The 27744-nt window shown below is 47.5% G+C and overlaps 12 protein-coding genes across 12 annotated transcripts; 5 read left to right on the top strand and 7 right to left on the bottom strand.

Annotated features, from left to right (window-relative positions):
* Positions 1–67: 67 nt before the first annotated feature.
* On the top strand, positions 68–316 carry ONS95_010078 (uncharacterized protein; the record flags this gene model as incomplete). The annotated part of the gene is made up of 1 exon (XM_058503646.1): positions 68–316. The coding sequence occupies one exon, from the start codon at positions 68–70 to the stop codon at positions 314–316; it is 249 nt and encodes an 82-aa protein (XP_058360359.1).
* Positions 317–548: 232 nt separating this feature from the next.
* ONS95_010077 (uncharacterized protein) lies at positions 549–1208 on the top strand (the record flags this gene model as incomplete). The annotated part of the gene is made up of 1 exon (XM_058503645.1): positions 549–1208. The coding sequence occupies one exon, from the start codon at positions 549–551 to the stop codon at positions 1206–1208; it is 660 nt and encodes a 219-aa protein (XP_058360358.1).
* A 417-nt stretch (positions 1209–1625) lies between these two features.
* Positions 1626–2959, top strand: ONS95_010076 (uncharacterized protein). Its single transcript, XM_058503644.1, has 3 exons — positions 1626–2395; positions 2535–2656; positions 2776–2959. The coding sequence occupies exons 1-3, from the start codon at positions 1665–1667 to the stop codon at positions 2835–2837; spliced, it is 915 nt and encodes a 304-aa protein (XP_058360357.1). The 5' UTR covers positions 1626–1664; the 3' UTR covers positions 2838–2959.
* On the bottom strand, positions 2960–5101 carry ONS95_010075 (uncharacterized protein). The gene has a single exon (XM_058503643.1). The coding sequence runs from the start codon at positions 4182–4184 to the stop codon at positions 3246–3248; it is 939 nt and encodes a 312-aa protein (XP_058360356.1). The 5' UTR covers positions 4185–5101; the 3' UTR covers positions 2960–3245.
* Positions 5102–5576: 475 nt separating this feature from the next.
* ATG20 (Sorting nexin, cytoplasm-to-vacuole targeting pathway/endosomal sorting) lies at positions 5577–7594 on the bottom strand (the record flags this gene model as incomplete). Its single annotated transcript, XM_058503642.1, has 4 exons — positions 5577–5672; positions 5721–6893; positions 6943–7209; positions 7256–7594. The coding sequence occupies 4 exons, from the start codon at positions 7592–7594 to the stop codon at positions 5577–5579; spliced, it is 1875 nt and encodes a 624-aa protein (XP_058360355.1).
* A 2440-nt stretch (positions 7595–10034) lies between these two features.
* Positions 10035–11281, bottom strand: ONS95_010073 (uncharacterized protein; the record flags this gene model as incomplete). Its single annotated transcript, XM_058503641.1, has 4 exons — positions 10035–10045; positions 10094–10744; positions 10793–11168; positions 11219–11281. 4 exons carry the CDS (start codon positions 11279–11281, stop codon positions 10035–10037), a joined length of 1101 nt encoding a protein of 366 aa, XP_058360354.1.
* A 981-nt stretch (positions 11282–12262) lies between these two features.
* On the bottom strand, positions 12263–13587 carry ONS95_010072 (uncharacterized protein; the record flags this gene model as incomplete). The annotated part of the gene is made up of 1 exon (XM_058503640.1): positions 12263–13587. The coding sequence occupies one exon, from the start codon at positions 13585–13587 to the stop codon at positions 12469–12471; it is 1119 nt and encodes a 372-aa protein (XP_058360353.1). The 3' UTR covers positions 12263–12468.
* Positions 13588–14089: 502 nt separating this feature from the next.
* ONS95_010071 (uncharacterized protein) lies at positions 14090–16323 on the bottom strand. The gene is made up of 3 exons (XM_058503639.1): positions 15117–16323; positions 14841–15047; positions 14090–14753 (listed from the first exon to the last, which is right to left on the bottom strand). The coding sequence occupies exons 1-3, from the start codon at positions 16316–16318 to the stop codon at positions 14192–14194; spliced, it is 1971 nt and encodes a 656-aa protein (XP_058360352.1). The 5' UTR covers positions 16319–16323; the 3' UTR covers positions 14090–14191.
* An 826-nt stretch (positions 16324–17149) lies between these two features.
* On the bottom strand, positions 17150–17698 carry ONS95_010070 (uncharacterized protein; the record flags this gene model as incomplete). The annotated part of the gene is made up of 1 exon (XM_058503638.1): positions 17150–17698. The coding sequence occupies one exon, from the start codon at positions 17696–17698 to the stop codon at positions 17150–17152; it is 549 nt and encodes a 182-aa protein (XP_058360351.1).
* Positions 17699–17998: 300 nt separating this feature from the next.
* Positions 17999–23617, bottom strand: ONS95_010069 (uncharacterized protein; the record flags this gene model as incomplete). The annotated part of the gene is made up of 9 exons (XM_058503637.1): positions 17999–18964; positions 19011–19795; positions 19889–20358; positions 20410–20714; positions 20768–21008; positions 21085–21336; positions 21394–22462; positions 22513–23453; positions 23502–23617. The coding sequence occupies 9 exons, from the start codon at positions 23615–23617 to the stop codon at positions 17999–18001; spliced, it is 5145 nt and encodes a 1714-aa protein (XP_058360350.1).
* A 690-nt stretch (positions 23618–24307) lies between these two features.
* Positions 24308–25020, top strand: TIM23 (Mitochondrial import inner membrane translocase subunit tim23; the record flags this gene model as incomplete). Its single annotated transcript, XM_058503636.1, has 2 exons — positions 24308–24943; positions 24997–25020. 2 exons carry the CDS (start codon positions 24308–24310, stop codon positions 25018–25020), a joined length of 660 nt encoding a protein of 219 aa, XP_058360349.1.
* Positions 25021–25695: 675 nt separating this feature from the next.
* Positions 25696–27123, top strand: ONS95_010067 (uncharacterized protein; the record flags this gene model as incomplete). The annotated part of the gene is made up of 4 exons (XM_058503635.1): positions 25696–26094; positions 26147–26782; positions 26831–27032; positions 27119–27123. The coding sequence occupies 4 exons, from the start codon at positions 25696–25698 to the stop codon at positions 27121–27123; spliced, it is 1242 nt and encodes a 413-aa protein (XP_058360348.1).
* Positions 27124–27744: the final 621 nt, after the last annotated feature.

Below are 27744 nucleotides of genomic sequence, written 5' to 3'. Positions count from 1 at the left end.
TAACCAGAATCTCGAAAACAGTTTCAGCTCCTTCAGCACTTCCAACATCTTCAGCGTCTGAATAATCATGGGATCCTCAGCTTCGAAGCGTCTCAAAGATGTCGAGGACAATTTGGAGGACAACTTCACGGACAACTTCAAGGACAACGTCAAGGACAACGTCAAGGACAACGTCAAGGACAACGTCAAGGACAATGTCAAGGACGACGTCAAGGAGAACTTTGAAGGCATTTACGAAGTAGACACACCGCCCACCGAGCGAAGAGAGCCACGCATTCAACAAACGAATCCACCACATTGTTCTGATGGCAGTTGAACCAATTTACAACAAAAAGGTCAAAGAACCAGCATCGACAAGGGAATTCCACTTCTTTTCGCTTCTGCCACTTGATATCCAATGGACGATCTGGGATATGACGTTTCTGCCGCAAAAGAATCGAACCATCTTTCTTTGGGTTTGGCCACATAGGTGATATACCTACAACTTCAACCGAAAGCCATTTCCTAGGCAATTTGACAGAGCATATGACAAAAGACGCGAGGCAGTGATGAAAGACCCTAGAGTCTCATTTCAACGTGCGAATCGCGAGACTCCAGTCCCTCTTCATGCCTGTCATTCCTCCCGACAATGGGCTCTTGAATATCACTACATCTCCATTCCATGTCATTTCGATGGATCGATACAAGGAGCGATTTACGTCAACTGGAAATTGGATGACGTGATTGTACGAGACACAGAGACACTTCTCCACCTCTCAGGAATTACTGATCTCAACCTCACGTCCAACTTGGCTCAATCGGTGAGCTACATGTGGCGGCGTCCCAATATCAGCCCATCGCGCTTCAGAGAGAGAACGAACGATACTGGCGTGCGAGACGTGCCGTTTCCCGCTCATCTCAACGACGCGGAAGAAAAATTGCAAAATTTAAGTGTTGCTGAAATTCTCAATCCGATCAACAGGGCTGCGTTGGCCAGGTTCAAGAACTTAAAAACCCTGCATATGCACTTCGGAGGGGTCTGCAACGTCCCTGGATTCAAGTCCCACGCAACCTTGGAAAGAGCTCTCGTGCAACTGTGGAATGAGCGTGGCATTGAAGCTCCTGAGAGGATATTCCTGCGGCCTCGGCAGTTCGAAGAAGTCATCGTACGACCAACTTTACGCAAGTTCATACACTTGAATCAACTTCAGGTCTGGACTACCCTCTAGAACTCCACTTATGATTCATGTATCACGTCCGCAGGTGATTGTTCTATGGGAGCGCACTTCTTTCAAATTCTCTGCTCAACGTTCCGTTCGGCGCTGTTGGTCGCGCAGCTGCAGTTTAGGGGTTCCCTCATCATTCAACGCTCGTCTAGATAGCTCAATGCATTGTTTTCCTTGCCACAGTGAGCACATTCTAATACATCGTGATTTTACAGATATTAAATTATCGTGAAAGTTACCATCCACTACCTTACTCTACCAGGTTTCTTTGAAGAGCCGCCGGCTCGCTCCTCCTCCATGTCGGCTCCACAATAAATACCTCGGCTAACCCCTGGCGCCAAGCGGCATCAGTAAATAGTCCCTACGTCATATATCAATAAGTCTTTTCATTACCTACAATCAAATCAAAGATAATGAAACGTGATAGTCTCCCTTTCCGTCCTACCTGCAGCCTCAAAAATGTCACCCCAAGAAACCCCACCAATAGTATCCATAATCTCCGGCGGCATCGCAGGCGGCGTAGAAGGCTTCCTAACCTACCCCTTCGAATTCGCCAAAACCCTCGCCCAACTCGGCAAAGTCCCCAACCCTCCAAATCAGACCTCCCAAACACAGAAAGAAATCCCCAAATCCAAACTGTCCCGAGATCCCTACCGGATAATATCCCAAATCTACAGAAATGAAGGCCTCCGCGCTTTATACAAAGGCTGTGGCGTCCTGGTGATAGGAAGCATCGGCAAAGACGCCGTGCGCTTCCTCTCCTTCGACACCATAAAGAACTCATTCCGTTCGCCTACAGACGGAACACTCACACCAACCAGGAACATGCTCGCTGGTATGTCAGCAGGAATCATAGCATCCATCTTCGCCGTGACGCCCACAGAGCGTGTGAAAACCGCTCTGATAGACGATGCACGTGCGGGGTCGACGAGAGCGTATCAGGGGGCGAGACATGCTGTGAGGTGTATTGTGCAGGAGGATGGGGTGAAGGGGTTGTATAGAGGGTTTGTGGGGACGACGTTGAAGCAGGCGAGTAGTACGGGGTTGAGGATGGGGAGTTATAATATTGTGAAGGATTGGGAGGTTAGGAGGGGGATTGGGCAGGGGACGGTGGTTAATTTTGGGAATGGGGCGTTTGCGGGTGTGGTTACTACGGTATTGAGTATGCCGTTTGATACTATCAAGACGAGGTAAGAAGGCTTGCATTTTAGAATTCAAATTTCCTCAGGTACGACAGGGACGACTTCATTGAAAGAATGGTTGAATAGACAAAGGAGGAGGCGATTCTTTCCCTCCCCTCCCTAAATCAAATACTGACCTACCAAACAGGAGTCAAAGTGCCAAAGTGACAACAACAATGCAAGCTATCACCGGAGTTTGGCACGAAAGCGGGATCCGCGGGTATTGGAAGGGTACTGTGATGAGGTTGAGTAGGACTGTATTTAGCGGAGGTAAGTTTGTTTTCAATGCTTGTCCAGTTTCGCCTCAAGGTTTGTTTTTACTTGGAGACACTGCTTGGGAATGATTCTGCAAGGATGTATGTGGCTGATGAGAGTGTGTCTCAAATTAGGTATTCTATTTACGACTGCAGAGGCTGTTGCTAAGGTTTTGAACCCTCTGGTTGGGAGGTAAGCGATAGAGCGGTATTAGTGTTTACTAGGTATGAGGGCTCAGTGGATTGCTATATATCTGATGTTTGTATGATGGTACTTTAGACATCTGTATTACTATAGACACATCATCGTGTTTATTTACCTAGAAGACTCGAAATGAATTCCGATGGTGCTAAGTATAATCCAGTACAGAAGGACATACATATAAAGACAATTGAAGTACATGATCTTCGGGAAGTTGGATTCTCCAACCACAAAATGAGGAATTACAATTTAAGACTAACCGCCAATCTCATTTTCAGTTACCAGCAACTGCAATTACCATTCCAAAAACGCTTTGCAAGAGTAAAGAACAGCCTCCCCAACCCATCCCAGCCGAGCAGATTACATTTGGTATCCTATGCCACACTCATCGCTCGTCCTCGCATTACTCGTCCTTCTTAACCTGCTTGACCTCCGAATTCTTCAACGCATGACCCACCTCCTCAATCTTCCCACCCAACATCTCCTGCGCATTCCCCAGCAGATTCCCCGCCTCCTTTGCCGAAAAATCATTTGCCGTCTTCGCCGCCTCCGTCGCATTATTCGCCACGACCCCCGCCCTCTCAGTAGTGATGCCTACGCGCTCAGCAACATTTTCGTATCCCTCCTTGAGCAACTCACCTCCCTTGTCCCTCACATTCACAACATACTGGCCGGCTTTCTCGCCGGCACCTTGCACAGCATCGCCTGCTTGCTTGGCAAGCTCGCTGGGGCTGGGATACTTGTTGAGTGCTTTGAGGATGATGTAGTAAGCCTGGATGATGAGTTTGTGGATCTGCTCTTTGATGATCATGGTCGTGCCGTGGGTAAGGAAACCCTTGAAGATTTCGCCCCAGACACCTTCGTAGAGACCAGCTGCGCCTTCGGTGCGGTAGATACGTAGGATGGTGTTGAAGACTGTGCTATCTTTTGCGAGCTTCTTGACGTCTTTACCAGCTTTCTTGGCATCGCTTCTGTTGCGGCTTTTCTCAACTTCTTCCATTACAATCTCAGCGTTCTCTTTGTCAACTGGTGGCTTGCTGGAAGTTTGAGCACGGGCTTTGGCGAGTGCGAAGGGGTAGGTGATGGCTGAGGCGATGGCTTTGCTGAATGCTGCCATGAGGAAGGTGATCCTGGCTCCCGGGTCATCGCGTTGTGCGCGGGGAAGGAGAGTCCGTTTGAAGGTCTCATAGAGGAAGAATGTGATGCTTGGGTTGAGAGTGAGGACGAGCGATGCAGAATATCCGGACCAGAATCCCTGTAGGCCTTTCTCGGAGCGGATCTGGGAAGCTATGTCGGCTACTGTTGGTTCTGCTCTGCTTGACGAGGATCGAGCTGCTACCATTGACGCAATCTGTTTGCGAGTAACGATGTTGGAGATGGGTGTAGTGAACAACTTTGACAATGCTCCAGCAAAAGCACCAACTCCAAGCTCATCAATTGCAGGAAGTGTCGTAGCATTGAGGCCCTTCTTTTGCAGGCGATTCGTCCTCAGATAGTTGTAGAACAAGAAGAAAAGGAAAGAATCCGCAATAGATTTGCCCGTATCCTGTAGCACTCCACCGTAGAACGCACCAAGCCCTCCTTCCTTATTGTAGATCTGTTCGAAAGCATCGAGAACACCCTTGTACTCTCCCTCATCAGCAGTAGTAGACGATTTCCGCAGAGAACGCTGGACTTGGAGACGAGTGATGACCAGATCAAGAGGGTAGATGGCTAGATTGGCAATAGCCGTGCCTGTCGATCCTGCCAGAGCATGGCCGAGTGCCGGGAGAGCTGGTCCTTCGAGAGCAGACGGGGAATGTTCTTGGACTTTGTGGTAATAGGAAAAGGCATCCTGGAATCGTTAGCAAGAACCTTTATAACAAGGGAAATGGCTCTGGAATGTTACCAATTGGCTGTTGTACTGTGAGAAAGACATATTTGCGGTTGTTCAATAATATGCAATATTCAAGGACGATCGAAGCTCCACTTCGAAAACGGGGATAGTAAAGGTTAATATGCACAAGAAGAGGGGGTGTTGAAGCTTACTCCATATGAGGAGTGGTAGTGGTGGTGGTAGCTAGCTCCCTGCTGGGAATCTGGGACAAGTTCGGTATGTGACATCATCCCCCGCGGGCTTCGCTCGGTGTGGCTCGTGCATTGTTTGTTTTCCCCGCCCCCGCGTTTTCGCTACAGCATCCACCCCTCTCTGGCCGTGACCATTGCATGAAATATACAAGGATCCTGTCCACTGAAATTTTATAAAAGCTGAAGAATTACGTGGTCCAACAACCTGGGCACGTTGCATCACAAAGCATATCTGAACATTGCATTCGGACGACAGGATATGGTCAAGATGATGGTCGACATGTGCCTGAAACTAGCAAATACTCTAGCGATCTTGGTCGTTACTTAGTATCAAATTCTTTGTAGCTAGAGCGAAGAGCAATGAACGACGCTGAATGGCTGAAGGACAGGACTTTTTAATAGCCTTGAAGCTCGCCACAAACTCAGGTGATGAGTGCTAGGGTGGATTAAACTGCCTGAGCAGGCCTCGACCTTTCACAAGTTCTGAATTGACGCATGAAACATTTGGGGATCTATATCTGCTGCCGCTGGCAGTCGAAGGTAATTACACCAACCGTCGTAAACTCCTAATCGCTCGCTCTCCGCGATCCAACCAAAATTGATATTACCGCCCTATCCACTGTCCTCGACGCATGCACGGTCCTCATCTGATATGTTCATGGGCCTCTCAACTCTCATCGATCTTGTTGATCTCAGCCTTCGCTTCCTCCCACGTCTCCTTATTCTTCTTTGCCCATTCGATTTGACTCTTCGCATATGCAAGCTGTAGGTGTCAGCATTTATTATTATCTTGGAGGGAACGAAGGCTTACCATATACCGTCTCAAATCATCTTCCTTCTCAGCCTGGAACCGCTTCAAATCCTTGAGCACACCGGCACTAGCATTACGAACATCCTGCTCCGAAGCTTGTTGTGCTTGCTCCAACTGCTCAATGGACTCTCTCGTCTTGCCAATCTGATCTCGTCTCGTTCTTTCGGGGTCAACATCAACAACTCCATGGACCGCGTGACTGATACGACCAAAGATCTTGTTGGTGATGAAGTTTCCACTTGAGCTTTTCCGGTGAGCTGGACTGGGCTGTTCTTCAGGTGCTCCTTGGGTTGCTGAAGGAGGGCTAGATCCATCGCCGTGAGTTGGGGGAAAGTCGGAGTCGATAGATGCCGTATCTTCTTGATTATTCTCTCGTCTAGTGCTGAGAGGATCCCTATTAGATGACGAATTTGACCGCCGTGGCAGATTGCCTGTACCGCTACTGTTCAAATATTGCTCAATTCTCTTAGCTTCCGTCTCGCTTCGCTCGAGTGACTCAAGTAGTGCTCTCTTCTTTGCCAGCTCATCATTGGTCATCTCTTGCTGAACACGCTTTAAAACACGGTATCGAAGAACACTTCTGACAACACCAGCAAACTGTGCACTTTCTCTCATTGGCTCAGCGAAGCTTGCGCCTAGAGACCCAGATAGCTCCTCCGTCGCCAGGTAAGAAGAGTCAACAGCTTGCCCGACCCTTTCAATCGCAGCTGCAAGAGATGGTGATGGTTCTGACAGCGAAAAGCCATTGAATCTTGCGCCAAGCTCTGCTAAATCCGACGATAGGGATGACAGGTGTTGAAGTGTCCTCCTATTGACCTTCTCAATAGGTCCCGTAAGAAGTAATTCAAGCTCCTTTGTACCAGCTTCGAAGTTTATAAAGTATGGGTCAAGCTCCTGTTCGCTCAAGTGTTGAGAGTCTGGCGGAAATCGGCCAAACACTTGGATGCCAGGTATGGTATGTGCAGCTGTGGACGGACTGGCAGCATATTCGGAAGGTTGATTTGGCATTCCCTGGGCATTGGTCGACGAGGAAGAAGCAGCCTTCAACTTCGCAGATGTAGCTGGAACAGGAAGAAATGCGTGAGCAGGTGAGGGGTTGGCGGGGTCGAGCGGCGGGGCTTTCATGTTGGATTTTGGGATGGATGCAATTGGGTGAGAATGTAAGACCTCGTTCTAGTAACCGTCAGCATATATTCTAGAGTTTCCAAAGTAAAGAACATACCCAGCTTGAATTCGGATCAAGGAACCTCCACCAAACCCCATCGTTCCGGACCTCATCCATGCGCCTACATCTGTTCAAGAAGACCGCCAACATGCGCTTTCGCAGATCGATGATTTGCTGGTCTTGCTTCGCCTTAGTTGGGTTCGCAGCATAGTCTGCCATAGTATGTTTCTCTGGGATTGGCGGCATGATCAGGGTCGGATGTAAACGAGACAAGGCATCTCTGAGAGATGCGAATTCTGAGTATCTTCTTCTGACTTCCAGATCCTAACCAGCATTAGCAAAGTTCCCATGTGCGCTTCGATCTCCCTACCCCAGTCCGAATAGTATACACAATATATTTTCCACCACTTTCCAAGCTCTTGCCAGCATCCACAATGAGAATTGGAAGATCCGGGTTCTCATAGAGTATCTGCTCAATTCGACTGTCATAGCCCCCCTTTTTGCGCTTTGGAGCCTCTTGCGTGGATCCTCCATAGTCATCATCGCTGCCCGCGTCGCTGGTATCGTACTGCTGAGCTCGAGTGTCCGTCTCAGTGTCGTGAGCGTCGCTGGTAGTGGAAGGAGTGCGCGGCCCTCCGTAGCCATGTTCTAGGATTTGCCAGTCCTGATCAGCTGCTGGCTCATCGTCCAAGAAAACCGAATGCATCATATTTGCGACCTGACGACAAGGAGAGGACAGGAGAACTCACGAGAGCCTGGCGAGCTGGGGTTTGCTGCCGACGAGCTTGAATCACGTCGCTCAAAGCTCGTCCCATAAGGGTTGTTGTCCTCGTCGTTCCACATCATGCACGATATCGCTCCTGCTGGAGCTTACCGGGCAAGCAATCACTGCGCTGAGTTGTTGTCGTGAATGTTGTTTCGAGTGATGTGGAGGATTCGAGTATGCAGCTGGCAGCAACTCGAAGTGAAGGCATTCCCAGCCGCCTGATGACGATGCTGGGGCGCACGGACTCCTTGCTGGACCCCAAAACTCTACTTTGCCATCCCACCCAGTCTTCTCAGCCTACATTCCCTATTGTACGCCTCAACGAGACTCAAACATTATTGCTAAGAAATACCCCAAATATTTGCTTAATTCGAGCGTGTTAGAACCCAATCTCCAAGCTTAAAAACAACTTTCCCTGCTCTAGTTGATGCGTTCGTCTCCTGTGTTGTCTGACACTGTCTGACGTGTTCGCTGGGCAGCAAATGCTGACCTACAGAACGCCATTGTCCTGTCTTGCATAAATCTTTTCATACTTTGCCTGAATGAAAATGTTTAGTTCTTGCAAGCTTACCTAGTCATTTATGATTATATGCTATTGAAGTTTACTCAATGTCTCGCAGTCTTCTTTGTATTTTCCAGTGCTCCTATTGATATCGCAAATTACGACTGAACCAACACAGTAGTTCACTGAGACAAACACTTTCTGGATACTTCTCACATAGCCTTCCGAAAGGACATTAGGCGAAAGATATATGTTGAAGTGAAGTGATGCAGGCAATTCTTTTGTTGATACTCGTTTAATCTATTCTGCACACACCACACGTGCCGAAACACTGTACATGTCAATGCTGAGGAAGCTAGGCCCCTCCTAAGTTGCCTATGCATTGCACAGTTCATGCTTGAGGAGTCTTTGGTGCAGCCTGAAAGCTTCCAAATGGGCCTCACCATGAATTGTGCGCGGTAGGTAGAGGACCCTCAAGTTGCAGATTGGTGTCGTCCAGGAAGTTGAACTTTGGGATCTTGTTTGGCGTGTACTGAAGTCCTTGATTCTCCCGCTTCTTGTGATCCTTTGCCCAAAGCCACTTCGACTTGGCTTCCAATCTCTTCGTGTCCTCGAATGCCCAGCTGTCGCCCAAAGGAACTTCATGACGGTATGGTAGTGCCATTGACCCAGCAGCCCGAATTAGTCGTGGCACTTCCTTCAGCGTGAGAACCTCAAGATTGCTGAATCGGGCAATCAAGGGACTCAAAGGAATTCGCCGTATGAGATGACATCGGCAAAGCTCAAGAAACGCAATTTGCTATCGGCGCCGTTTCGCTCCTCGCTCAACTCCAACGTAGAAGAACGCTGGCTTTTCTGAAAATTGAAGTGGTTCCTCAGCAAACCGATCTTTCGACCGCAGAGTATTTTCAGAGTTCTAAGATCTTGAAGCCGAAATTCATCCTTGGAGAAGTCGATGTAGATGGGCTTTCCGTCGCGTTGTTTATCTAGTAAAAGTGCGAAGCGCTTGAGACCGAGCTCTCGCGACTCTTGTTAACCTGTTATTTTCGCCACAATCAATGACTCTACCCAGCGCCCGTGCTGGCTGTCAGAAGTCCACGTCAAGTTTGTATGATTCGGTAGCTAAGACTTTTAGCCCTGGAGCACTGGAAGCGGCTACACTAGGAAGGGAATACTTGAAGCTTACCATTGTGATGTTCCTTGAGCAGCAGATACGTTGATATCCGAGAAGAAATAACACTGGTAAGCTGCGTGAGTAAATGATAGAGGTATTTGAGTCTTGAGAAAGACAGCTCGGAGATTTTTGTGTTCACAAAAGTTCGAGATGCGAGGTACGCGTTGATCTCCAAATCCGCAAGGTCTTATCCGGGACATCAACACTACTCCAGCAACACAGCTTTGTGAGTCACGCCATATGGGAAGTAGATCATTTGTTTGATATCTATTGACAAAGATGATTTACTAGTTTCATTGTGATTTCACAGAATTTTGCTTTTGGGCCGCCTTGGTGGCTCATTGATCTCCTTTGTGCAGCGGTCATCTCTTTTCACTTTCTCATGCCCTCATAGTCTCACAAGAGTATCAAGACAAGCTATACAACTAAAGGCAGGCTATTCACTTATTAATGAAGTTACTGTTTGCTTGGCCATGTTGGTTGCTTCAATTGAAAAATGGCAGGCTTGAAAAAGTAAGTGTATACAGCGCGTCAATAAAGTCAGAACCTCCATTAATCACCAATGCTGCTTGCAACGAAGACGCGACGACATTATTACAGAACTGAACTCCATTTTACCTCAAGAACTCCCAAATATCTCCCAGATCTGGTGATACCTGTGCATATCTGAAAGCTCAGAATTGGTCAATTCAGCCTTGGTGAGATACTTAGCTAATAGCTAGTTGAAAGTAAGCAAGTAGACCTCCTTAAAATTGTAAGAACTCACCATTTTCATCCCTGAGCATGGAATTTCTAGTAATCTTGAAATACAAGAACTGTGGAACAGAATTGGGCTTGGCATCCTCACCCCAATCCTCATCATCCAATCTCCAGGCTTCCTTCAACGCATGCTCGGCCGGGCGAGAGTCATAGCCAAGAAATATCTGAGTGAAGAGATTGCGGGTAGAGTGTTCTTTCTTTGGTTTGACCAGGAGTCTCTCAAGGCTGCGAAACCGAGCAAGTCCTGCAATGGTGGTAGGCTCCAAGCTGTCGTCGATGACCAAGAAGCGGAGGTTCTGTTCGATCTCGTTTCTTTGACTGGGAAACATGTTGGGCAAGATGGACGTGCAGAGATTATTGGTACTTTCTGGAAAATCGATGCCGCAAAGGACAAGGAGATCCCAGTCATCTTGCACGTAGAGCGCGTCCACAGCGAAGTTGAAGAAGATTGGCTTGCCGTCGCGTTGTGGTCCTAGGATGAGACTGTAGTGTTGCAATGCGATATTTCGGCTTGCTTTGTTGACGCTCAGAACGGATGGAATCTTTCTTGGGTTGACCTTGCGATCTTTAGCAGTATTGGACTTGATTGTGTTGACTTTCTCCTGGAGCACTTGAAAAGCTTCATCCCAGTGTCTTGTAGTCTCCAAGCTGCGCAATTCTTTTCGAGTCAACTGCAAAAACTATCCGTCATCGGACTAGTACGCACCAGTTTCAGCCAGCTCTTCTGGAACATCCCTATCCTTTTGGGTCGGGATACCTGCTCTGGCCCATCTCATTTTCAGATTTGACTCGTAAGGATTGAGGCCGTGACCGTGGTTTTCGTCAGACAAGACCTTCTTTCCGAAAAGTTTAATGATTCGTCCTTCGAGTGTCGCATATGCCCAAATCTTGTCGCGTAACTCCGATGGCAGGTCCATAAAGGTGAACTCAAGAGGTGTTTGGCAGTGAGCGGTCCAGAGAATAGGTGAGGTCAGGTGGAATCGAGGCGTGATGCTCTTGACTACAAGGATTCTGGCATTTCCAACCTGGTTTCTCTCTTTCTCGTGGCGAAGGAAGAGCCTTTGATCGCGAGTTTCGCCATGCTAAATAGTTGTGAGCGTCAAGATCAGACCGATCTAGAATGGAAACATACACTGACTTGCCTATCAGCAAGATCGAAGATGATAGCATCAAGTGCCTGGTCAGTCTGCATCATGGATACAGTAATACCTGATAAGAAGCGCTGTGCACTTTCTTGAAATTCAGCGCGGTCTACAGTTCGAGAAGAATATTTGTGAGGTTGCACTTGAATCTTTGTATCAACAACCTCGCTTAAACTAGCGCGACAGGGATATTTGCTTGGGCTAGATTCAAAACAAATGAAGACCTCAATGTCCTCCTGTTACGATGGAACTGATTGCGTTTGGTTTAGCTTTACATCAAAGGGCTGGACTGATGTTCTTGTATTATCTACTCGTTATCATCATCAGAGTCACTCTTTGTGATCTGCTCGTGAACAGATTTTTCTTCACGACTTGGGTTGCTAAAAGAAGACGCTTCGTCTTGGATCCGGTTCTCTATCATATGTTCCACTGATGCTGATACGTATTGATTCGTCCTCTACGTGATTTCATTTCATAACCATCTTGTGGTAGCTATGAACAGAAATTTGTCTCAAGGACGAAACAATGCCAAAATTTACTACGACGCAGGCTAAATTATCATCTACCAACTTGCTAAAGCTCTCGAAATAACTCTCTTTCTACTTGAACTGCCCTCAAAACTCCTCCAGCGGTGGATCCGTTCAGACCTAGTCAGTAGAAGTCTGAGATGGAGTCAAAGCAACTTTTCTTAGCCAAAATGGACGTACATGCTGATTATCAGGAGCCATTGTTGTTGTATGGTCAGATCCTGGCTTCCCCTCACACCAGAGCCTCTTCAGCTTCTGCCGCTTTAGTGGCTTTAGACTCACAAATCCCCTATCTGTGCGAATGTGAGACATTATTTCATTGACTTAGTTTGGTTTCTCTCAAATTCGGAATCCAGCCTGCAGATGGACTGTGGTAGGATCGAGGGGATCATACACTCTCAGATATCTTACTTTCTCCTCTATTGCGGCAAATCGCGCTCAGAATATCAGAAATCATCAATGCTGATCTGGACCTGGAGTATGTCTTTGCTGAAATTGAAGTACATTCGCGGTGATTTTGAGGCCATGAAACTTCACGTCAACTTCCCAAAAACTACCCCACTACTTGATAACTGCCACCTGTCTATAATTGATAGCTCGCTCTCTGACGGAAAGTGGTCTGCTTTTAGATCATCTCAACATTGAATACCACCTATCGAACAAAAAAGAACACTTTAGCCCTGAAGTTTTAACGATTTCTTTCAAAAGGGATTTCACATTGGGCCAGGTGGCCCACCGTCAGACTGTCCGCCTCTCCTCCCCCTTGATCCCTCAGTTTCACTCCTGGAAGCCCGTCTACTTCCCAATGCTTCGCCCCTCATTCTCCCAAAAATGCCATCACGAACAGCAGTACCAGCATTCGAAGGATCTCTCGACCTCCCAACATTTCCTTCCTCCTGTCTCCTGCTTTCTCTTCGCCGTTCTTGCTCTTGAGCTGCTCTCATGTCCGCCATAGGCGCTGGTGGGTGATGATGATGATGATGGTCCGGATGCATCATGCCAGCTTGTTCGGGGTATTGATGTACGTGCTGCTGATACATTGGTGGTTGTTGTGGATGCATTTGTCCAGCATGCGGCATCTGTGGCATTTGCATATCTCCAAGTCCTGCCTGTCCTTGAGAGAATGCCATCGGATTTACATTCGGATTTCGCAGGAAAGGATATCCAGCAGCCAGTGGCGATCGACCAAACATGCCCCTTCTCAGAGGCGATCTAGGGAATACACCTGCATTTTGAGCTTGTCGCATATTCTCAGGAGCTCGTTCCATGTATCTAGGAGGTGGTGCGAGAGGACTTCTCGCCTGCGGATCTCTCGCTTGTGGACTTTCATATATCGAGTGACGACGAGGGAGTCTGCCGTCCCGACTTCCTCCAATACCTAAGCCGTCATATACTCTACGTCTTCTTGAACGTGTATCGAAATCTCGAAAGTGATCTTGGTACCAAGGGCCGATTGGTGAACTGGGATGGGAGTGTGATGGTGTGGTGTCTCTGTTTCGGCTCGTGCTGCGGTTTCGTGATGAGTTGGATTGGCGGATGAAGAGGATTATAAGAATGATGCAGCCGATGATTGACAAGCCGCAGAGGACTCCGAGTCCGATGACAGCATCTGAGAGTTTGGTTACTGTACAGTTTGGAGTAGCGACGACACCTGCAACACCAGCGATTGAAGATGTTGTACTCGTTGGAGGAGCTGTACTTGATGTGGTGCAATCCACATCAGCGTATGCTTTATCTGATCTGGGGATGAGTGAACTAGATATCGTAGATAATGTCGTAATTTGTGGGATGCTTGATGAAGAATGCAAAATCTCCCAGCTGTTAACTGACATTGAAGTCGGCACTGATGCTAAATAAATTCTTCAGCAGCGATGCTGTGAGACCAAGGAGTAGCTTTCAAATCTCACCTCAAAGCTTCGAAATGAGCTTTAAAGAAGCGAGGTAGAACTCAGTGTAACGAAATGGCAAACTAATCGAGATCAGGTTGCTGGCAGTTGTTCAGTGTAACTCTTGCAGTTTACAAACTGCATTGTATCGTCAATCTAAGGCATGTTACGGGAAAGTACTTCAATCTTCCGGTGAGGCAGCAGCTTAAGAGGCACGGAAGATTGCAGCTAGGCATACTTTCACCGTTGTCTTGGAAGTAAGCTATATAGCGAAGCCTTGAATTATTCCCGGTTGAGGCTGTACTTGTCAAGTGACGGACGGCTACTGTGCCAACAACATGAAAATAATCTGCCAAGTATCAACCAAATGCATCATCCCGCGCCAAGTCACCCAAGTCAGCTCGATGGAAACAAAGTGGAACTATTGTACTCTGTCTGACATTACCATCCTATAAACGTGCTTCATCGAGGCTACAACACAACTTTAGTTCAACAAATAGGTGCTCTGAGAATCCCATGATTCGTAAGCTGCAGGTGGAACGCAAACCGTTCAACAGACTGTGGAAGGTGGCGTAGGTGGCGTTGGTGGCTTGAAAGCTCTTGGACCAACATTTGCTCTTTTATCACCTTCATTATGAGCGGCGAAAGTTCTCGCAGGTCTTGAAACCGGAGATTCTGGTTCGGAGATCTCATAAGGAAGCACGCTCTCCCCTGCAATCCCATCCGCCATCTCAGCAGAATGCACAACAAAATCATCATCGTCATCACAACCATCATACCCTCCAACTCCCCTATATCTAGCCGATCTTCTACGTGTGGGTGGTGGAGAAGGTGTTAGTGTATTATGAGCACTTCCTGCTTCCGGAGTAATGCTGTTGAATGCTTCCCGCATACTTCCAACTGGACCAGAGGAACTTCCGCGATACCTGTCTGCGTGTCGATTTCTTCTTGTGTATCGGTCCTTTCTATGGGATGGTGGTGGAGATCTTCGAGGTCTTGTGGAACGGGAAGCACGATATGCAGATTTGGATCGTGGTGAGTGTTGATGCAGGTGTCGAGGGAAGTCCTCAGGTATTTTGTGGTGATGTTTTTCAAATGCATCTTCTGCCATCCTGCGAAAAAGACTGAAATTAGCTTTAAACCTCTCGAACCCCGCTTCAGTAGACTTTTTAGCCCTGAATAATGAAGTTAATACGTACTTTTTCACTTTGCTCTTTTTCCGCTTGTCCTCTGGTATGTATTGATCCCATCCTCCTTTTGGCTCCCCAACTGTTGCCATGAGTCCAAGGACCAGAGGTAAGAAGGGAAATAACTTCTTCAAACCATTTCCAATACCGCCTTCCGAGTTTTGTCTCTTCTGTTGCTTATGTTTGTCATTTGATCCATCACGGCGTGGGGGTGAGACACTAACATTTGTCAGTTGATAGTCCTTTGATTCAATATGAGATATCTGTTATGGAGGAGCGGTATTCTACCTTCTGGGTCTACGTCTGTGCTCATCCTGTCCAGAGCTTCGCCGCCTCGGACTACGATGCCTCCTAGCTTCAAATTCTTCTTCATCTCTAGGTGCATAGCTTCGCCTTCGACTCCTCCTATCACTATGTCGCTCATCGGGACGCTCTTCTCTTCCACGATGACTTCTGGTTCGGTTCCCATCGTAATCATTTATCTCCTTCCTATCCCATTCTTTCCATCTCTCGCCCATCTCTCTCATTTCGATCTCAGCTTCAGAACTTCGGCGAACTCTTCTCGATCCTTTGGTTTGCCTCATGGACTCTCCCCGTGAGACTCTTACCCCTCCTTCACCCCTGTCCCTCCGACTGCGGTTCGCACTCCCAACCCCAACTCCAATCGCAGCACCAGTAACAGGCACCGCAGAATCCCTGGCTTTAATCTCATCTGCTCCATCCAAATCTCCTCTCGCAGGACCCTCCGGCATGGCAACAGGCCTAACAAAGTTTCTTGGACTAGGCTGTCTCACCACCTTGTAAGCAGGCGGTTCTCTGGCGTTTCCAATGCCGTTTCCATACCCAACCATAACTTTCATTTTCTCACGCCCTCTCGGCGGCGGACTGGGGGTCAAACTGTCGTCCCTAGCACCGTGACTCCTGCTCCTCGTCTGCGACATACTTGTCCTAACCGCAATCTTTAGCGGGGTTCTTCCTTGTCCTCCCTCCTCGTCACCAGGTCTGCCTCTTCTGATTCGAATCTTCTTGATTCGTGGACGCCAGAAAAAGAGCCAGAAGAGTAAGAGTAAGAACAGGAGGGTACCAAGACCAATACCGATGCCGATTCCAACTTGCTTGCTGAGGGGCCAGCAAGTCCACTTCCAAGATGGGCAATTCGTTGCTTCTGTAGTGGAGATGGTTATGTTTGCGTTTGATGCTTGAGGTGGAAGAATTTGGGTGAGTGTTCGTGTCGCGATTGGTGAGCCAGACGGGTTGACAGCTATGCCCACAACATCTGTGAGGACTAGGATTGGAAGAGGTGACGGTGTATATGTACTGCTTGGATTCTGAACTGCAGGAAATGTGGTGTATTGGATTCCTTCTGAAGCAGGTGGTGGGTATAGAATCTCAAATGAAGCTTGATTTGACGACAGCGAGATGGTGGTCGTTAGGAAGGTTGTGGCTGTTGCGCCGTAGGTTACCAGGGGAGGAGAAGCTGAAGTGGCCATCTTTTAGATTTTCTTGCCTCAATCTGCCAAGATATAGAAATTCCGCATATGAGAGAACGGGTGAGACGATTGGATAGTGCGCAAAGACGTCATCCACGATATTGAGTGGTATGCTCCGGGCACAAGCAGTACGTGCGTGCGTGGTTGTACAAGATCCGGTTGTGATCGAGGGTGTAGTATGACAGTGGTGGAGATCGTGAGTGAGATTGCTTCAAGGCCTCGTTTGCGTGATGCCAGTTTTAGCATTGGTATGCGTGAATTTGTTCCGAGGCGCTTGGGGTTGAGTGAATATTCCTAAACAGATCAGCCGACAAGGTGAAGTTTGAGTACGACTCCTGACGAGAAACACCAAGTTTTGCTTGTGTTGAGCACATGCAAGGCAAAGCAGCTTAGATGTGGAGACTTGCGCACAGTGTGTTGGCAGCGTGGTGTTATGGGTGTGGGAGAAGACGGAAGGGATCTTGCAGCGTAGGACTGGCGGATGCGCGGATTTGGCGAGTCGAAGCATGGGGCTGTCGAGTTGAATCACGCCGTAGGCAGATCGAACTTACGAAGAGAAGGATTCTTATTTCTAATACAGTGGTATCGGATTGTCACAGAGAATTTTATATTAACAGTGAGATGATGGAGCTCACATCAAGGGATAGTCTAATTTTCCATCTTTGCCATGACAAGATGTCATGGCAATCCTCCATTTATGCGAACCTCATGTGTGCGAGAAAACGAAAACAGAAAGCGTGTAAAAAGGAAAAGAGACGTAGTCATATGAGACGTAGTGGTACTAACGAAGTACCCAACATCAATCCCCAAGAAAAACCCAGCAGTAGCGCTTCATACGGTAGACTCGGTACTCGCCACGCTGAAAACGGTCTTGTGAGGTTTGGCCTGCTTATGACGCTCGCAGCAGTCCATGTAATCGGTGACGTCGGAAACGGCAGACGGGGAACCATGGTTTACTTTGCAGTTGGGGCAGATAGCAGCAGCTTCCTGCAGAGCCTTTTCCTCCTCAGCTTTGCGGGCGGCTTCTTCTTTGGCGGCTAAAGTTTCGGCACGCTTTTGAGCGCGTTCAACGGCAGCGGCAGCTTGGGCTTCGTACGCATCTTGACTATTGGCCCTAGAGATGAGGGAGATGTTAGACGGCGCTGGATGAGGAAGGGCCGCTGTGAGAGGGACCAATCCATAAGGAAAGGCAGTTGTTGGGACCGCACATGTACTCAGCCTGAAAATATTGTTAGATTTGTAGATACCAGAGACGAAGATTGGAGCGCCGCGGGGGCTACTTACGAATTTCAGGACGACGACCTTCCCGAAGAAAACCCAAGAGATGATGAAGACGAATAGGATGAGGAGAACGACTAGGATCGTTGTGTAGGACTCCATCGCTGCAGCACAGATCTGTTGTTATGTCAGGATTCTTGCAAGCACTCGAGGAGATGGAGACGGTGTACAATACTTCAAGATGGGCAAAGCAGCAAAGATGAGATTTTTCGCGTGGGAAAGCGTGAATGAATCGAATGATGCGTCTTGTTGACTTGGTCGCAAATTCAGTGCCACTAGTGAATATCTCGCGTAAACAAAAATGACAAGGGTAGGCAGGACACCAGGCCTCCAGGCCACCAAAGTGCAAGCTGGGTTTACTTTTATATCATCCATCAATCAGGAAATAAGGCCCCGTCCCTATTATCTTGTGCCATTGGGTGTAGGGAACATTAGGCTCTTCACATCCTCTTGCCCTGACTGCTTGACCTGCTGCTGCAGAAGTTTGAATCTTTGACGGACCTCCGGGACTCGAGACACTCTCGTCATAAGTGCTTGGATCAAAATGGGATGTACGTTGATTAAAATGCACTGACGCACAAAATCCGTAGTTCCCAAGACAATCGCGTGGAATTGATCCAGTAAATCAGGACCTGTCGAGCTCCAAACCGCAGGTTCTCTATCGATAGCGGGTAGGAAATGCACCTCCAAGTAGTCCATTAGGGTGTTGATAGCATTGATGGCTCGCATTGATACAGCGAAGACTTCCGGCTTCGTGGTCCAGCCATTGGCAGCGTTATTCGAGGAGGCTGATTCATTCAGGGTAGTGGCAGTGTTCTTGGCCCAGACGACTAATTCTGCAATGATGGGAGGTAGAGGATGGCCAGGAGTATAAGTTCCAAAGCTGTGAAGACGCAGCTTACCGAAAATAACAGCCCAAATCTTTGCATCGTCAATGTCGTCCCGCCACAGATTTTGCTTCTCTTCCGCAAAAAGTTTATTTTCGTCACGCTGATCGTCAACGTATTGATCCGCAAAGGGTTCCAAGACAACCGAATTCTGGCACCCTAAGTCAAGGAGATCGGTCGGTGTTCCAGTCATCTTGGCAGTGACATAATTTATGAATATCGGCGAATTCAAGAACAAGTCGAAAAGATGGTGGGCGAAAGCCGAAGTAGCAGCTTGAGAGACTAAGTGTCTGTTCAAGATGATTGATATCGCTGCCGAAGCGAGCTTTCGAATATCAACATCGTCATCGTTCAAGGTACTATGGAGGGCGAATAAAGATGGAATAAGATACTCGGACTTCGGAATACCGCGCAGGGCTTTGACGATTCGAACGTAGAACTTAGATAACGCTTGCGCGGCTGCAAATCGAGTATCAAACTCCTAGACACTGTTAGTGATACTCACTGAAAATATGGTGAAGACTTACCACATCGTCCTTTCCATTCAGAATGCATTCTATAGACCAAGACTGAAATTCTGACGTGGGCATAATTGCATCTTCGAAAGTTGCGGGGCAGCTGTCTATCTTCTGAAGAATTTGGAAAAGACAGACCCATCCATTCATGTCGAGCAGCGCGATTGTAGAAGTAGGACCTCTTGCGGTCAATTTCTTGCCAGCTGACTTGAGCACTATATCCATGACTTTCTTGTGATTGCCAAAGCTATAACGCGAGAAGTCAAAGTGGCGATCTAAAATAGTGCAAAGGCTCTGCAGAGCAGCAATTTGGACTTCGGAAGCCGTGGACCCTAATGCTTCCTCATAGACCAGACATAGCTGAACCAGGATAGCTCCGTCATCGGTCAATGGAAAGCCATTGGGAATAGCCTCAAGAATGGCCACCGCAGCAATAGAGGACAGGGCTTTGGCCTTCGTAAAAGCAGGAAGAAGTCCATTGAAGTCATTTTGTATGACTAAAGAAGAGAATTCATTCTGCGTAATGAGCCTGCACAGATCGGGATGTTTAGCAATCTTGGTATTGCTATGGGACCGTTGAAAATCGCTTCGCAAATCGATGGCTTGCAATGTTGACAGTGCAGAGTTATTGAGAAGCTTGGCGCGAATCTGCGGAAAGGAGATGGCCAGGGAGCAAAACTTTTGATTGATATGTTGTCGAATTTCTCCAAGTGCTATCAGGTTCCAAGGATTAGGATATTGTTGAACATCCCGGCTCCAAGATGTGATAAAGGATGGTAATGCCTCCAAAAGTTTGCCTTAGGATGTGTTAGCTTTGTTTGCCTCTGACTGGCCGGAATCCATGGGATAAGGAACGAGTGTCAAACTAAAATGGGAGATAAGAGACTCACCAATCTCGCTGTGAGTTGCACCGCGCAGTCTTTGGCTTAATATTGCGCGGACAACCAATAGCTGGCCATGGCGTTGGTTCGAGCCTTCTGCGTCGAGCTCTAAGAACATGAGTGCCGATTTAAGCCAATTTCCCCCCATCAGAAAAGAGCACAGGCAATCCGCAGCAATGCGGCGAATCTGCCACTCGCTGTTTCCCAGTTGCTTAGAAATAAGCGACTCAATGCGTTGAAGGTGGCCTGGCGGAGGTCCAGCACGTCTAAGAACATCCATTGCGGGAAAGAGCGCCTCATCTGTGCCAGTTTCCAAGAGATGAGTTATAAGATCAACCAAAGCTGGGTACTGATTATAGTTGATTGTGGTTGACTTCCCATCCCAACCCTTCTCCACGATGTCCTTCCCTGTGTTCGTGCCGAAAATAAAGTCGAACAAGCTTCTGATCAGAAGTAAACCACAATTCCGAATTGGGTATCTGGAGAAAATGATCAGCATAGCATAAGGAGTAATACGAGTAAACGCTTACATTCTACTTTGGAAGCTGTCTCCGCCAATAGTGAATAGCTTTTCGACGAATGGCTCTACTTGATTTCCAATACCAGCGCTTTTCACGATTTCTTTTAAGGAATTGAGAGCATGGACCTGCGGGTATCTTGTCTCATCTTTTACACTTGGAGCCACTTGTATTTTTGCAATGGCTACGAGACCTTCAACAACATCGTTCAGTGATGGGCTTAGGGCCCTTGCAGAGAGGATACTGGTGATAGCTGCAGGAATCCCTGCGGAGCGGCGAGTAGTCGAGTCTTGGTCCATGATGCATTCAAAAATGGCCTTGAGTTATTAGCCACTTTTCAAAGAGGGGCCGAAAGTTAGAGTTGACATACTTGATGCCATGTGGTCAAAAATTGCTTGGATGTTGGATCCATACTTGATTCCACGCAGGCTTGGCAGCAAGCTGCGAAAGTTGAGGTAACTGTAGAAAATGCTCCACGATGGCGCAGAGTTGTCAACTGTTCGAAAGAAAGATTTGCAATCTGAACAAAAGTGGTGGTTGGCAGAATGGGCTTGCTCTCTGGTGTTTGAAGCTTAAGCTTAATTGTGTTGACAAGTGACCTCATCATGTTGCTGTGGAAAGGTTAGCATGCCAACACCGTTGTGGCAAAGAGCACGATAAAAGTGGAGCAGCCGACTGAGCACTTACCTGGACTCATGGATAGCCCTAAAGCTATAGCTCAGTACGTCTTTTGTGTCTACTTCTTCAACTTCATCGAGGTCCTCAGGAAGGTAACCCTCCGGCGAGTCGTTGCAAAGGATGTCCTTTACAGCATGCCAGACACGAGAACAACAGTTTGCCATGCGCTCTTGCAGAACTTCTAGTTCGCTATGGCAGCTCAAGTCCGGGGTGGCGTCAACTTCGAAGTCCTTGGTATGATTAATGGCATCCCAAACAAAGCTAGATGAAGCTGGTCAGCTTTGTCACATCTTTTTTTAACGAGTATTGATGACTCACGTTAGAGCAGCAAAGTTACCATGGACTGGAGCTTCAAACACAGCCTGTCCGAGGCTGTGCTCAGCAACTTCAATTTTGCTTTCAAGATCTTTCACAAGCTGTGTGATGAGAGCCAAACGGCTCTGAGGGGATATTTGTAGACCATACAAGAGCTCATATGATCTTGCTACACCATCTGCGTGGTCCGCCCGACCTGTTTGTTTTGAAAGATCTTCAATACGAGTAATGAAGTTGACTAGCAGCGCAAGAATAACATTTTTGCACTCAGATGTCCTGTTGACGGCATTGTTAAGACCGGAGCTTGCAATGTCTAGTGAGCTTCTATCTCCCTCTATTGAAGTGGAGGGGTTTGTTTTAAATCCGAAATCACATGGAGCCGCAAGCTTCAGTATTGATGTTGCCGCACTTCTTACATCCTCGAAAGGATCCATGAGAAGATCCATGAGAAGTCTCATAGAGCACCGTGTGAAGAAGGCTATGTGATATGGCCAGACAGTATTATTTCCAGACGTTTTTAATAGCCTAGACTGGAGACCTTGTTTGAGTATTCCACTCCTCAGGAATAAAGAGATTGCTTTTAACGAAGTGATGTGGCGTTGGTACGATGCTGTTGGGATCAATTCAAGGAGAAGAAACTCCACATACCACGCGACGAAATCATTATGGCTGTGAAAAATGAGCTTGATGGCATCTAGTCGTTTGTGTCCTTCTTGTTGTTGGGCAGTTGGAAGGTCTTGATTTCCACTGAGCTGGAAGCTAAGCGACTCAATTTCCTTGGCGAGAAGCGAAGTGGCGCCTCTCAGCCTCTCAATCATGTGCTTGGTGCTGCTCAAAATCTCGTTTCTGAACTTGGCATCGGTATCTGAATACAGGATGTACATGTTTGCTCTGAGAATCTCCAGTGCCATCTTACTGAAAGGTCGAATAGTGGACGAAGAAGAAACTAATACCGAGAAAGCCAGAGAACGGACAGTTTCAGATTCGTGCGTAAGAAGAAGACCTATTGCATCTTCTTGAAGAACGACAGCACCCGAAGGCTTCTTACTGACTTTCGAAAACTCGATAGTGTCTACATGATGGTTAAGACTGGTTCAAATAGGAGCTGAATAGAAGTCTTACCAGGCTCTTCGACCAACCCCGCTTTCTTTCCTGTCTCCATTGCCGAGAGTTGGAGCAATGACTGCGCATCCATGTTCTGGCTTTGAAATTCCTCGAGAGAATTCTGAATACTCAAGTCTGCCAAAAAAGACAGAGAGCCGATCCTATCCAATTTGAAAAGAGGAGGGAATAAGTAGTTCTTGACATTCTCCAAAGCCTCGGGATTGCTGCCGAGACCTCGCCGGATCCAACGCTGCCATGAAGCAGTACTGTTGTCCGAGAAACCCGACTTATCAGATGTGGTCCTCAGGTCTCGGAAAACAGTGACAAGAAATTTGCCCGCAGCTGGTGAGATATCGGCATATGTCATCCACTCAAACATTTCACAGAAGAAGGCATCCCAAGAAGATGCTTCTGGGTCATTGTTATCATGTCCCTTCTCTATGGACATCTCTTGCTTCAGCGTAGCTGAGAATCCTGTTTCAGGATCAATGTCGTTCGATGACGCTGTTTCATGGGCCAGAGATACATGTCTCTCCTGATATGCATCCAGGAGGTCTTGGGCTGAAATCGTGCCCTTACCCATAAGACTTTCCAAAGACTTGAATGCTGGTTTGACCAAGGGCTGGGCAGCTTGATGAGTGACGATAGACATATCCCTCTCAACTATTGCTTTCCTAATAGCGAGTTTCGCGTCTCGCGACGGGTTCTTGGCGATCATCGTTGAGATCAGCTCCATCACTTGCCTCATGGAGCGCGCCTGATTCTTCTCATTCCACTCAATGTAAAAGTTGAAGAGGTCTAGACAAGGTTTCTCGGCGAAGATGATGTCTCTGACGAGAGATGATTCGGATCTCATGCACTGCTCGATATAATAGCAGAGTTTGATGCATCCATTTCCTGAGACGTGACGAGGTTGTGCAGCTTTGGCGAGGTAATCATCTAATATGTTTTGTGTAAGCCTAAGCCTGATGTTAGAGTACTCCAAGAATCATTTCCGAGTCGGGTACCTTGACTGAGCCTCATTTGGTTGGCTTTCGAGCCATTTCGGGATAAGTCTGTCATCACTTGGCGGTGACATCTCCAGCGACGAGGAGTTGCCCTCTCCAACCACTTGTACGGACATCTTCAGAAGGCTACTCCTCACGGATCTTGTCCGTATTCAAAAATATCTAGTTTTACTCTGCTTGTTTCCATGGGTGTTGCGGCGGATGGTAAAATAGGGTCCGGGTATCGAGAGTTTCGAAATTCAAGTGTGCATGCGAAAATTTGCTAGGAGTGTCGAGATTGGATGCTAGTAACCAAGTGCTGAATGGCAGGTCCAACTCTGAGAGTCTTCCTAATATGATTCCTTCATGAAGCGGCCCTGCAAATAGTTAAGGAACTTTTGATGACTTGCACAGTTCCTACCTACCTAGGTAGCTAAGGATGATGTTGAATGTCCTAATCAGGTGACGAGGAAGTGAAGGGGCTTTCGCTTGAGGGGCCACATGTTTGCATGCACACCCCTGCTTTCAGCTAGGACTCACGCTTCTTGAGAAAGTCAGTTGAAGGACTGTAGAAGGAGCTTCAAAATAATCACTGCGGAAATATTGTTACAATTCCAGGCAAATCAGATTTGGATGAAAATATCTCTCTCAATACTCTAAGTTTCTTCTTGCATGGGAAGAGGATTTGAGGCTGAAAGCCCGGCAATACGTATTTCCGAATTCCGGCCCTAAATATTTTTCAAAGGGCTCTTGATTAGCATCACCACTTCATCCAACTCCAGACTCCTCAATCTACCGCCTCCACATTCTCTTGCGCGCTTGTCAACATGTCAATTTGGGATAAACTCACAGGACGAAAGTCGACGCCAACAGCGACCCACGATTCCCCTTCAACCACCCCTACCGATACCTTCTCTCCCACCCCTTTCAACCCTCAAGAAGCCCAAGATGTCTCTTCTTTCCTCAGTGGACCTTCCTTCGCAGATCCTTCACAACTACACCCTCTCGCAGGCTTAAATCAACAAACCCTAGATTATCTGTCGCTCGAGGATTCCGCTTTATCCGATCTGCCAGGTTCTCAGTCCGCGTTGCCTTCAAGAGGCTGGTCGGATGATTTGTGTTACGGTACCGGAGTTACTTATCTCACCGCGTTGACCATGGGAGGAGCTTGGGGACTACAGGAAGGACTGAGAAGATCAAATGGACAGCCGCCGAAGTTGCGATTGAATTCAGTGTTGAATGCCGTGACCAGGAGAGGACCGTTTTTGGGCAACTCGGCGGGTGTTATTGCAATGGTGTATAATGGCTTCAATTCATTCATTGGACACATGCGGGGGAAACAAGATTCGGCGAACAGTATAGTGGCAGGAGCATTGAGCGGAATGATTTTCAAGAGTACAAGGGGTGTTCGACCGATGATGATCTCAGGAGGAATTGTCGCATCAGTTGCTGGCGCGTGGGCAGTAAGTGATTCCATATGCCAGCGACATTGGTTGGATACTGACGGCCCTTCTAGGTCACAAGAAAGGCTCTCTTTTAAGTGCTTCTCAATTCAAACATCCGAATATCCGAATACCCAATCTTCCGACACCTCGATCAACACCATTGCTCTCGAGCATACCTTTCCTGTACCAGCACCTTGTTCGCCTGTTTGATTATTATAGATTCATAATTCGGCGTGAAATGCATTAGCGATGGACGATCTCTCCTCTGGTTGGGGTACCTTGTATATTTAGATGGGTGGGGTGGTATGCGCAACAGCGCCGAATCGGCTGGTGGCGTCTCTTGGGCTACAAACCAGTGTAATGGAGTATCAAGATGAACTCAAAAATATGTCGATTGTGCAGAGCAGGTGATAGATGTGGTACATACTTGGGTGAATGAATTAAATCCAGCAGAACGATCAGGAGATATTCACATGGCTCAGTCCCCTTGTTGTAGGTACCCCAGGACCTCGCCCTTGAATCACGTATTTTACTCAGCTACCAATTGGATACAGATCAGGAATATCGAACTTTCACTTTCCATGTTCTGAAAGATCCCTAACTCAGAAAATCGATTTCATTCGCCATGTCCTATCGCTCTTTCTTCCAGAGTCTCCTACGGCCATCCTAATCTCTTGTCTCCTTCCACCCTTCCTTCCTAGCTACTCCTACACCATCTACAGCCTACCTCCGTAACGAAATACAGGCAACATCAACAGCTACCAAGCAAGATGTCGGAGTCAAGTCGAGCACACGATGCTTCACCGAAGAAGTACACGCCGTTCGAAGTGAAGGAGCTCCTCATAGAGTTTGCTATGCGAAACTATCATGAGAGTGGAACGACCACTGAATTGAAAGTCGAGGATCTAACTCATGCGATATTCTTTGACCCAGAGAGGCTCGAAATGGTTGATTTTGGAGCCCCTTCCTACACAGGTACCGATCTGCATACGGCACTTGAAAACCTGCGTTATGAAGCCGCAAGGAGTAACTTCCTACTCACAATCGGGAGTCTCGCAAGTAGCAACAAAGAGCTGCAACGCCACATTCGCGAGTTATTGAGTGAAGAGTTAGTGGGACAGATAGGCTACTCTGCAAAGGATGTAGAACACCTGACTGCGTATCAACAAGTACGACAATTCATATCGCTCAGCTGTGCTGCAAAGAGATTAACTTTTGTAGGTCTTGATCACTGCCGGCGCTCGCGTCAAAGCTGCTATGCTTGCCCCGGAACCGCGTAACTCTACGGTTTCACGAGACCATGTTGACTTTGAGGTTCGCCTTACAACCCTGCGGGGTGGATACGCTGGAACCACACAAACACAGCGTCTGTTTTTCAAGTTTCCCGCGAAGAATCATGACCTCTTATCCTACACTAGCTTTCTCGCCCAGCTTCAAGATGCAACTCAACTCTCCGTCATTCCACCTCTCGAGCCTGGTGAACCCTACCGTACCTCCAGCACCACAACTGATCCTCCGTCACGTAACGGTGACAATGTAGATGCTAATAATCCTGTCAATGCCCTTGGGATCATGCTGCCGACTCGTCCAGCTTCGTTCACCACTTTCCCTTTTTCCCAGTCGAGACGCGATGAACAAGGTTACACAATTCGCGACGGGCCTTGGATTTATACATCAAAGAAGAATTCAATCATATTGAAAGGAAAGCTAGGAGAAGAGAAAGGCAAAAAGCTCGAGGACAAAATTTCTTACGATAACATGATACAGATACTTAGAGGAGAGAGGGTATCTGTAACACAGATGTCTGTGAACGCATCTCCATCATCACTTTGCGCGCTGGTGGTGGAAATTATCCATGTAAGGTAGCTTCATAATTTACTAGATGGGCCATGCTAAATTCGGCAGTCAATGGACCGCGACGCCATCAAGTGGCATAAAGAGGAACAGCAAGCAATAGATGAGGAAGAGAAACAATTTTGTGAGGACCTGACAGCACAAGGATTGACGGAGGACGACTTTGGAGAGCCTTTTGGAGCATATCTGAAGAAAGAAATCCAAATGGAGAAATTGAATGCATGGAAATCGCGACGGGGCTCTAAGTACAGAGGTACGTACATCACCTTCAGATGGACGGAGGCAATGTTGAGACTAAGGCTCTTGCACAGCGAGCCATGGGAGCTTACACAATCATAGTTTAATGCTCAAATAGAGACGATAAGAAGGAGACATGAATTACCGCCGGATAAGCTTCAGTACGACATCACCGAGGACGCCACGAGTTTTTAGATGGTAAGCTGATTGAGAAACTCAAACAAATAAGAGTGTTGAGCGAAAAATTAATACGACGTGGAAGTCGGTTATGACAGGAATGAAGCATTCTTAATTCAAGAGACGAGCAGCGTTTCGGGTAGTAAATTCAGTGGTTGTGGTACGCTTTCGTGTGCAAGTAGAGCAATAATTTCTTCGGGTGAACAGTCGTCAACAACATTAAATTCAGCTGTTAAGACAAGGGGACATTACGGCTTGCGGTCACTGATTGCTTTTGTTGAAGCACCTTCAGGTGAGCATTTGATGATCGTATACCTACCATGGAAGTTCTGGCTTGCCAAGATCCCAGTTCGAATCGCTACTACTGTCAAGATTCGCTCCAATGAAATCGACTTGGCTTCAGAGGTTCGTGGCGGCTAAGTCAATCATCAAATTAGAGGAGCAGGCATGACATCTTGTGCATCTTTTTCGGCGCTTCCCTTCTGTCACTCGCCTCTTCGACCTTGGACAGAGTCTGTTCTTCGCAGAATTCGATTTTGCGAAACACCTAC

The sequence above is a fragment of the Cadophora gregata genome (genome assembly GCF_030347475.1).
Source record: "Cadophora gregata isolate MNR1 chromosome Unknown scaffold_4, whole genome shotgun sequence".
NCBI classification, from domain to species: Eukaryota; Fungi; Ascomycota; class Leotiomycetes; order Helotiales; family Ploettnerulaceae; genus Cadophora; species Cadophora gregata.
This window is presented reverse-complemented; position numbering and strand designations above follow the sequence as displayed.